At 33.6% G+C, this 11,529-nt stretch overlaps 2 protein-coding genes across 2 annotated transcripts; one reads left to right on the forward strand and one right to left on the reverse strand.

Annotated features, from left to right (window-relative positions):
- Window positions 1-3,631: 3,631 nt before the first annotated feature.
- Window positions 3,632-4,669, forward strand: LOC105132571 (germin-like protein subfamily 1 member 7). Its single transcript, XM_011036143.1, has 2 exons — window positions 3,632-3,798; window positions 3,963-4,669. The coding sequence occupies exons 1-2, from the start codon at window positions 3,678-3,680 to the stop codon at window positions 4,505-4,507; spliced, it is 666 nt and encodes a 221-aa protein (XP_011034445.1). The 5' UTR covers window positions 3,632-3,677; the 3' UTR covers window positions 4,508-4,669.
- A 2,026-nt stretch (window positions 4,670-6,695) lies between these two features.
- Window positions 6,696-10,552, reverse strand: LOC105132572 (V-type proton ATPase subunit E-like). The gene is made up of 6 exons (XM_011036144.1): window positions 10,325-10,552; window positions 10,118-10,218; window positions 9,487-9,643; window positions 8,778-8,974; window positions 8,340-8,439; window positions 6,696-6,980 (listed from the first exon to the last, which is right to left on the reverse strand). Exons 1-6 carry the CDS (start codon window positions 10,424-10,426, stop codon window positions 6,948-6,950), a joined length of 690 nt encoding a protein of 229 aa, XP_011034446.1. The 5' UTR covers window positions 10,427-10,552; the 3' UTR covers window positions 6,696-6,947.
- Window positions 10,553-11,529: the final 977 nt, after the last annotated feature.

The raw sequence follows: 11,529 nt of genomic DNA on the forward strand, positions 1-11,529 counted from the left end.
CTCAGCCAACACCACCAGTCATCCAACCCAGCAAACCTAGCTCACCGAACAGCAGCAGCCAGCAGCCTCTCTGTCTCCTCCAACCGAGCTCGCCTACAGGACCACCACCTTCATCTCCGCTGGCTAGACCCAACAAAAGCCTAGCGGTAGGCGGCCCCCTTGGTTTTGCCGCCACCTAAAGCGAATGAGAAGAAGAAGAAGCTCTCCCAACCACCAGATCTGCCATCAGCAGAAGGAAAACAAACAGAGAAGGGAGAAGGCGCCAATCGGACAGCCATCCCCATCGCAGATCGTCGTCTTCCTCAGCAACTGACCCTCGTCCATCAGTTCAACCCCACGTAGCAAACCTGGATTGAGAGTCAACGGCCGGATTTGTCACCAACAAGGAAGGAGGGAGAAGCAGATCGGGAAAAAGAGATAACCAGAGCTTTGCTTGTTTTTTTTTGGGTGTTTTGCAGGTGACGGCGTTGCTCACAACCGGTGAAGGAAAGTGAAGAGGGGAGGAAGCTATAACAGATCCCCCCAGCCATTTGATTTTAAGGTGGCGCGTGAGCCCACACGCCGCCAGTGACAGCGGCACGTGCAGGAGATGCGCCGCAGTACTCCACAGTGCCTGAGGACCTCCTGTGCAATTCCTTGACATTTTAGGGTCCTTTTTGTAATTGTGACATGTTTGAACATGTATTTAATTTTCTAAGAGATGTTTTTTTTAGCTTATGATATTTTGTAAACATGTAACAGAAAGAGTATAGTGAAAAAGTAGTGGTAGTGAGTGTTTTGTTTTTTTATAAATGTTTTTTTATTGTTAAAAAAAAGAATTATTTGTTTAATTTGAATATGATTAAATATTTTAAAGGACAAAAAAAATCAAGTTCAAATAAAATCAAGTTGTATTTTTTATGAAAATATAAGAACAAGTTTCTATATATATTTTGGGATTTAATAATTGATTTATTAAAACTTTAGAATTTAATTAATATTTCAGATTTGAAACAAATCAACAAAATATTTAAGGATGAAACATGAAAAAATTATTAAAAAAATGCTCAATAACAGACTTGAGTCATCACTAGTTTAAACGTCAAAGCAAGTCCTAAGTCATAAAAACATGACAAGCCCATAGAAAAAAAATTTAAAAAAAAATATGAAGCTCAATTCTTAGCAAACCAAGTGAGTTCGAAAAACTACCTGAGCTAATCCGAGTTAGGATGAAAAATTTGCTACCTGGATTGTAAGATCATAATAACCTCATAAAAAATAAATAAAATAAAATTATAAAGTCTAATTCATAAAAATATCAATGTAGAAGGATAAAATTAAAAAAAAAACCAAAAAATTAGCAACACAAAAAAAAAATTATAATGAGTAAGCCCAACAAACCCCACAACCGAGATCATGCAAATAGGATCAACTAATAGAATGCAAAAGGAAAAATATCACGAAGCTCAATTCTCGAACCAATATAATGTTGATGGATGAAACTAAAAAGAATCAATTTAAATAAAGAGACCTAAGTCAACCCGAATTAATCCGTCAAATCTGCAGTCCAAGTTATGATATCAGAATAACTCCAAAGAACACAAATAAGAGAAAAATTATGAAGCTCCATTTCATATCAACCTAATATTAAAGGATGAAATAAAATATTTCATATCAACCTAATATTAAAAGATGAAATAAAAAAAATTAATTTAAAAAAAATTGAAAAGGACCAAGTCAACCCGAGTTAACCTTATAAACACATAACTCAAGTTATGAGACAAAGATTACCTCATAGAAAGCAAATCAAAAAAAAAATCACAAAGTTTAATTTCTAATGAACCAATGTTGGATAACTTGGATAAAAAAAAACTCAAAAAAAATTAAAAAAAAAACAGAAATAAAAATAATAGGGATCAAATTAACATAGGACCACTTCCCAATGTCAAGAGAATCAGTACAAAAACCAAGGAAATGAGAAAGAAAAGATAGAGGAAAAGAAAGAAAAGGTTGCCAAAGTCGCACCGTTGGTCTTCCATCAACACTCACCACCTTATACAAATGTCATTGTCGCTCCAACTCCAACAACACCAAGGATGGTGGCATTCTCACACGCCGCTGAAACACGACAACTTTCTTCACATACTAGTGAGTGGACTGCACTGGTCATCTAATTTTCTACTTCATGTTCACTTTTATCCCTCATATTTATATTAGTTTCAAATTTGATCATGGAAATCTCAATTATTTTAAATCAATAGAAATTTACTTCATTTATCCAAATTAAGCATCAATCAAGCACCAAAATGTTTTTTTTATATTGTTAGATCCTCAAAACTTGCAACCAATATAAACCATTAAGTCCAAACTTAAAAAACCCTTAAAGTTGAAGGATTTAATTAAAAAAAATATTGAGTAACAAAAAAAATTTCCCCTACTTGTTTAACCCAATTCCTAATGGTAGCAAAGTTAAGAGGATAAACATTTATCTAAACTTTAAATTTAGTCTCAAAAACTCTAATTATTTTAAATTAATAAAATTTTATTTTATTTTATCAAAACAAACAATAACCAATCAACAAAATATTTTCTCTACGCATCTAAAGATATTCATGCGTATGCATACAAAACAACTAGTGATGCCGAAACCTAAATTAATATAATGTTAAATAATAAATAATAAAAATTAAAAATTAAAAAACTAAAATATAAAAAAAAAATAAAGGATAATCTTCCTTAAAAGAGAGAGAGAGAACATTGTGGAACGACATGTTACAATCTATGCTGTTCTCTCTCTTTGGGTACACTAACTTCAAGGGCAGGATTAGTTTTTTTTTTAATTGAATTTAATTAGTGACTTCAAAAAAATTGTAATAAAAATCAAACAATTACATCTAGGAAAAATCATTACCACTATCCAAACAATATTTTTTTAAGAAAAATTGTCAATTATATTAATATATATCAGTAGTTTAATTGGTCAACTAATGATATATTTTTAAATAATCAATCACCCTCGTTTTGTCTCCGTGGCTTCAAAAACAACCATTCTTGTGGTAACAAGGTCAAATGCCATGGAGACCTTAAGCCCACTCCAATAGATTTTTTCAAGGGACAATGGAGAAATTGGTGGCTTCCCCATGCATGTTCAAAGAACATTTATAAAAATAAAACAAAAAAAAATTGGTAAAATAAGTCACACAATTACATCTAGGAATAATCAACGACGATTAACCTTATATCCATTTAAAATCATATGAAACTTCCATTGAAGTAACTACCCCAGGACCAGAAATATTTTGTCACCTAACAAGCTTTAGTTCTCGACCTACTCTGATATTTTCACCAGATATCTTCAACAAAGCCTTGTGACACGAGGCATTGCACCCAGTCCTGTTAACTTAAAGGAAAAGTATCATGCTGGAAACAGTCTTATCAAGAAAATATTGGCATATGATTGATATTGTCAAGTTTTTTGAATCTATGGAGGAATTCGTGAGTGAATTCTACTCTCTTGTCAATCGGTTTCATCACTGCCATCTAAGAACGAGCAACTACGTACTAAAGACTGGAGCAAGTCTTCGTCGGCTTCATTTAGAGATAACGTCGACCAATTCAATGACTGCAATCTATAAATAACCTAGCATCCATGCAAGATATCTCACCCATCTCCTTTAGAAAAATCAGCGTGGAATCTAATGGAAGGGCTAAAGTTTGTACTAGTTTTTGTCCTCTTGGCTCTGGCTTCTTCATTTGCCTCTGCCTTCGATCCTAGTCCTCTTCAGGACTTCTGTGTAGCAGTGGATGAAACCGATGGTGGTATGAGCTCTTGAAGTATTTCGTTAAGAGTTGCATGATAGCATTACACTGAAAATATCATGCATCCTGTATATATTTTATTATTCCTTTACTTTCCGGTATATATTCAATGTTCTCTATTAATTGATGACTTTTTAAGGGTATCGAATGTCTTTCTCATGCAGTGTTTGTGAATGGCAAATTCTGCAAGGACCCAAAGGATGTTACTGCAAAGGATTTCTTCTCTTCTGGACTCAACATTCCAGGGGACACTTCCGGTCGTGTTGGTTCAAATGTCACTGCTGTCAATGTTGAAAAAATTCCAGGACTCAACACTCTTGGCATATCCTTAGCTCGCATTGATTTCGCTCCATATGGCCTAAACCCACCCCACACTCACCCTCGCGCCACTGAGATCATAGTAGTTGTGGAGGGTACCCTCTATGTTGGCTTTGTCACGTCTAACTTAGCTAACGGAGATAATCGCCTAATCACCAAAGCCCTAAAACCTGGAGATGTTTTTGTGTTTCCAATTGGACTCATTCATTTCCAATTCAATATGGGACAAACCAAAGCGCTTGCTTTCGCCGGCTTAAGCAGCCAGAACCCTGGTGTAATTACAATTGCGAATGCGGTGTTTGGATCGGATCCCCCCATTAATCCTGATGTCCTCGCCAAGGCCTTCCAACTGGACAAGAAGGTAGTCGAATATCTTCAGAAATCATTCTAGTCGGACAAGAACAAGACATGGAGCAGTGGCCCTGCGATTTCGGATTATATTTGACATGTTCTCATCGTTATTTCCTCTGTCGTATTTTTTTTTCATAAATAAATAGGTTGCTGAACCTGTATCTTATGCTTATTCTATAATAATATACAAAGCATTATAATATAGCACTGGTAATAATATAGAATCCATAATAATATAACACAAAGGAACTGCAGTTAGCGCTCTTTCTAACTGGTCCTTTTTTTGGTTGAAAATGTTTTCTCCCTTTTTATTTTTATTTTTGTTTCCTCTCACGCTAACGAGCAATAATTATCACTTAGTTCGATATTTGATAGGGAATTATTTCAGCAATTGCAGTCATAGTTTGACTCTAAGATCTAAGAGTGTGAAGGATTGTTATAAGAAGATGGAGATTGAGATAGTTAAAGCTGATGTTGTTAAAGATAAAGAGGCTATAATAACAAGATTTTATAACAGTTTGAATACAAAGATAGCTAATATAATTGAATTACATCATTATATTGCAATAAAGAATATGGCTTACATTGCTATCTTGATAGAGAGATAATTGGAAAAAAAAAAAAGACAATACACACTAAAGAGGTAATTTAGGTTCTATTTTATCTTAGAGGTAAAATTACATGAGAGAGGGGGCTGCTATATTAAAGATGAATATAATGCAAAGCAAAGTCAAACCACGTGAAGCTTAGTTCAATTACTACAGTCCAAGGTAAAACCAAAACTCAAACTAATGATATTAAATATTTCATGTGTTTGGGTAATGGATACCTAGCTTCATAATATCCAAATAATAAAAGCTTTTTATTTTTTATAAGCTCTCAGGTGCGATATTTGTATTGTATGCATCATAATAAGGCATTTACCCTATGCAGTGGTGGGAAAGCTTCTTTTTTTATTGCCATCAAAGTTTCTTTTCAAATCATTGTTTACTTAGAAATAACAAAAGGGATTTCTTGAAAGATAAAGTTAAAAGAGATATTGTAAAGTGAATATTTATATGATGAAATTTTCAAGTATGAAGGCATTGTTTTTTGTTTTTATTTAAGTAAATAAGAGTTTCTTAGTTTTGGTGTGATCTACAATTGAGTTATGTGAAGTATTTTTTGGAGCTTCTTTATTGAAAGACAAATGTCATTGGTTATAATTTGAAAGGCATGCACATAAGAAAAAATATATTTGACAATATTTTTAATATAATCATGAATATAAAATGAAAAACAAATGATAATATAAAACTAACTTGAATTTACCTTGCATTCTAAAGAGTAAAAAGTCATGATTATCATATATGTTTATGCAAAGGTGTGTCGTTTCCTCCTTCTGGATCTTCCACTATATATAGCATTTTTTTCCCCTCCCCCTACACCTCCACCTCCACTGGTTTAGGATATTTTAAATGCATGGAGGATGGTAATTGGAACTTAATTACGTGTTAGCTATAATTAGGATTTCTCGTAGTGATTTATGCTAATTCTAATCATATTTGGAGTTAATTATTAATTATGTGATTTGTTAGAATTTTGCTTGATTACAACTTGAGATTAAAATTAATAGGCTTTATGAATTTTGGATAAAGGTAGATAGTTTTATACATACCCTGTCGGCATTTTAAACACCGATGGTTTTTCGATGGTAAATGGGGTGGTGCTAAAAGCTGATTTTAGACGTCAATATTCTATTGAAGATTTCGTAGGTGTTTAAAGCGCCGACGGAACATGCTAGGGTTAAAAACCAATACAGGAAGAAGAGACACCCACAAGTGGAATGCCTAACAAGCGCCTTGCATTGTTCAAAAGCTTTGTCGTCAGTTCTTTTCAACTAAAGATTTGCCTACACTTTTTTTTTTCTTTTAAGAAAAGATTAGTCTTAACTCACTCCCTGGAAACAATTTCAAAATCACTTCCAAGATTCTGAAAATCTTTTTCATGCCAAAGATCATGACAATCATTGTCATGGATTCAAATCTTCTCGGAGGTTCCGCAAAACCCTATCTCGAAAAGCTCTGTAAGTGGAAAGAAAAAAAATACAAGACGTTCAAAGGTACCCTGATATGATTCAAATATGAACTTGATAAGTTCATACCTTTCCAGTCCTTCAAAAGGAATTCTTGCAAAATAAGATCAATTGAATACTTCTGGAACAATGAGTGAGAAGGATTGTAACGGTATAGCTTGACCAAAACATTAGATATTTTATTTATTATTTGAATGGCTGCCTTGAGGTGTCTATGATGATACAAACACTAAACCGAGTACAAGCTTCACTAATTTCAGAAAAATAGGTTTTTCGCAAACAAGAAATTTAAAACACAACCAAACAATTGATAATAATGTCTGGGTTTTCAAATATAGGACATAAATTATCCAGGGACAAAACAACAACGCTAACCATCTCATCATGCAGAAGCATCACGATGCTGTTATACAGCCTGGCCAACTAGCAACTTGCGGATCTGCAATAAGAAGCCAATATATCATTAGGGTAATCAATCATGGGGGCCATTCGATTTGGTCTTTCCAAGGTAGCACTAAGACTTTCAGCAGTTTGCAGACAAAGAAGATGATACAACGGGGAAAATAGTTATGAAACTCCCCACTGAATTGTGTTTGCATCCCTTAGCATTTGTGCAAATAAGAATGAGGGAGTTTTAGTTAAGGAATCTCCAAAAATTAAACAGGTACTCGCATAACACTGATAGAGAAAGTTCAGAATAATAAAAAAAAGAGGGGGGGGCATTATATGAAGCTAGACAAACTAGTGGGATCACTTTAACCCATAAATTACAATAAAATATTACCACTTAAAAGGAATTTCCACCTCTTAATTAGAACTCATACTAGAGGATTAGATAAGGATCCACTAGTTTGTCTAGTATGAGTTCTAAGTAAGACGAGGAAGTTCCAAGTCACATGGCAGATGCCAATGCTGCAGGTTTCATTTTAAAGACCATTTCTGGGTTCTTTCTGCTGTGAAATATAACCTCCTTGGATTTCAGATCCAAAACAGCCAACCACTAATCAGATCTTCCTTATCCTCCTTGCAGAACTAATGATTGATGGACAAAACAGAAGAAAGAAAAGCCCTCATCCAGACACATCTTTGGTATAAGATAACACAAGCTGACAGAACAATATCCCATATGTTTCAACAATAACTAAAATCAATACAAGTTGGTCCGGGAGTTTGGACTAAAATGGTTATTTGAAGTCTAGTTCTAAACTTCAATGTGCAAAAACAAAAACAAGGAGAAATTCTCAATTAGAATGAGTCAGCTCCAATCAGAGAACTAGCATGATTATTCTTTCTCTAAGGATTAGTGAATGTTGTAATGATGTAGAAGATGCAAGACCGCCAACAAGATCACCATAAAACAAAGACACACTCAATCTTGAGGAAATCAAAACAAGTGACTTGCCTATCATGAAGAAAACTCAGGTTCTTTTTTATTCAATAATAATACCTTACAGTTGAATGTCTGCATAGGGTGTTTATTTATAGGCACCCAAATAAAATAAGAAATCCAAATGAAAGTAGCAAACATGAGGAAACTACAATCTTCAAAAATCAAACCCTATATTTCTTCTAAAATAAGTGGTCTCAAACAATCTATAATGCAGGCCCACATCATGTAGGTTACTTCACAACCTTTTTTTCAAATAATTGGGTACCACAATCATGATTGTTCCTTTTCTAGGAAAAAGTTCAATTCTCTTTTGGTCATTCTCTTGATATGATTATCCCATTAAGGAATTGGAGTGTACAGGCCAAGAACAAAAACAGTAACATCAATAACAAAAGTTTATGATCATACCTCAGGAAGTTTTTTACGGAATGCAACATCCAAACGCGCATCAAGGGAATTTTCAAACACAATCTTCCCATCTCGAGACGCCAACACCACACCTCCAGAGCTTAACAATAAAAAATACCAAAATCAACTTGTTTCACCATCTCTTTTATTTAAATAATAAAGAGCACCTAGTTTAAGATAAGCCATTTTGAAACCTTATACTAAATAGCTATTATGCAATTTGGAATCCTCAAACATCTGATACAAATACCATATCAAGTATCCAACTAAATAATTTTAGAAATCAATAAGCAGTTACACTTTTACCACGGCAGCCACAATTAAGAACAAAGACAACACACTTGTTAACTTCCCAGAAGTCCCACATAAACAACTACTGATGAATGAACATGTAAATGCACTTGGGATATTTTATTGGATTTTTCATGAATAATTTACCAGGAAAGACCATGAGCATTATGAAGGCTAGGAGCAGGTGGGAGATAGATATTATGGTCCACAATGATTTCCGGGGGGAAAACATTTGCTTTCTCAGCATATTCCTCCTTCGCTGAATGCAGGACAGACTCCACCAAATTATGGTCATCTTTCCGGCAACGTAGCAAGACAGCAGGCTCCTTCAATCTGAGCAAACTCTGCAGACAATTGAAGAAAAAAAAATCCAGATTATGAGAAAAATACCTTATTCAAATATACATCACCACATTCCCATTACATAATAAATCAAAATTGACCATTTCTGAGAATTCCTAATAAAAACAATTTTTCATTTCAACATCTAAATTTTTACGAACAACCAATCATCCTCTAATATATATCAGTAAGGTAAAAACTTTCATCACATAAGTCCCTAAAAGCTCAAGCCATCATCGGGGTGTTTGTAGATTAAAATTCACTTCACTTTATCATTAAAATCAATTTTCTCAGTAGGAAAGATTATGTGCATGTATCTAACAACTAACATGCAGACATTATGCCATGTATCAAAAGTTTACATTGATACAGAGGCAAACAAGAGAAAATAACCCATCACCTGAAGCTTCATAAACTATACATGGCACAACAATTCCACAATTTTCATCAATTCTACGGAAACTGATTAGTATGAGGGACCAGTAAACAGGCAAGCTGGTTATTTAATAATGACCTGAACAATGAGGTCTTTGAGAAGATTCTTGTAGTGATGGTGATTTTGGCTGACATTCAAAAGCTCCTTTGCTGCTCCATCTTTCATGGAATTAACCATATCATCTTGAGCTTGAAGCACTTTGATCCGAGAGGCATTAAGCTGCATTGAATACTCACTACACAAAACAACCAACACAACAAAATGTCACTTCATATGACTTCTGGTGGGAAAAGAATAAAATAATCCATTCTCTACCAAAACAAATTGATGGAAATTATTTTGAGTCCAATCCTGATCTCCATTCAATAAAACCAAACTAGTAAATATATCCTACACAGTTTCAAACCGAACCAAACTTTTATAATATCGATTAATAAAAAGAAATGATTAAAAAACAAGTTAAAATCAATATCAACACTAACAAAGTCTATGATCAGCATCACTTCACTTCACTGTGCACAAGATAATAACTACAAGCAACCAAATTTAACAGCATAAATTGCAATATCAAGATCTAGAACAAACCCATCACTTAAAACTGAATTATAAACTAAATCAACACAACACCACCAATCAATGAACAGCATAATTAAGAAACACAAATCATAAAATGTTAATACGAATACAATAAAAGGATGGAGAGAATTACATCTTTTTTCGAACTTGAACTTGCTTCTGTTTACGCTCATACTCTTGCCTGATCTTCTTCTTCTCTGCCTCAACCAGTTGCAGCTTCTCTATATTGAATTCCTTCCAAAACACAATTTTATCAATCAGATCAAAACTAAACGAAGAAAAAAAAAACCCACTAAGCGATTCAGCAAAACAGAAACAATGAAGAAGAAGAAAGAAGTACTTCTTCAGCAGAAACTAGGATCTCATTGGCCTTTTCTTCCGCTTCTTGGCGGATGAATCTGACCATCTGCTGGATCTGCCTGGAGACATCTGCGTCGTTCATTTTGGATGATTGTGGAATCAATCACAGAAGGGGATATCCAGATGGGAAGGGAAGTTCGGAGAGATTGGGACCTTTCAATTTTAATTTTATGATTTCAGTAATTCTGTGCGTATATTTAATACAGGACATAGAAGAGGCTGGTTTTTTTGACATTTTCACTATATATATATATATATATATTAGACAGATAAACATAGGTTAGACAGATGGCCATGCTTCGCTACGGGACTGCCCGTATTTTCTGCAGTGTGAAAAAAATGTCATTCAAACGCTGCGCTGTCAATGCATTTAAAAAAAAAAAAAAATCATGATTTGATATTATAAAAAAAAAAATAATAATAATAATAATAAATCATGATTTGATATTATAAAAAATAATAATAATAATAATAATAATGAATGTTAATACCAGCAAATCCATATGAGACCGTCAAAATTTGCGAGTGAGATTATGCTAATGAGATAATCCAGTAAAAATTTAAAAATATTATTAAATTTAATATTTATTTAGTATTATTATAGTAGTTATTTAAAATAAAAAATTATTTAAAAATACATCTAAGCTTTTAGAAATATTGTGAGTAATATATCATCAACATAACATAAAATAAAGAAGTATTAGTAAGCAATATTCAACCATATTCAAAATGAAAAACAAACAAGATGGATAAACTAAGCTACAAATAAACTCATATTTAAAATAAAACATGCTAAAACAATCAAATCATGTAGGTGGAGCTAGAGAGTTCTATGAGGTTTTCATACATATGTTGGATGTTGGGGATTAGTCATCCGTAGTGGTTCTTCCATATATTTAAGTCTTCAGTGATGTTATTATGCAGGAATGCATTTTTTATGGAATGCATTTTTTATATTAGCTGGGAATAATAGGTTTTTTTTTTTTTATTAACGTGGGTGTCGTGTTATTATGCAGGAATGCATTTTTTATATTAGTTGGGAATAATAGGGAATAATAGGTTATTCTTTCCATCTAGATGGTGGCCAAGTGGTAAAGACTTGGGATTAAGGGGTTTGCTGACTAATTCCATAGGTCCTGAAGTTAATGACCATGTAAGCCTCTAGTGGCCATCATATGAGCAACT

This window comes from Populus euphratica, unplaced genomic scaffold (genome assembly GCF_000495115.2).
Source record: "Populus euphratica unplaced genomic scaffold, PopEup_1.0 scaffold27.1, whole genome shotgun sequence".
In the NCBI taxonomy this organism is placed as follows: Eukaryota; Viridiplantae; Streptophyta; class Magnoliopsida; order Malpighiales; family Salicaceae; genus Populus; species Populus euphratica.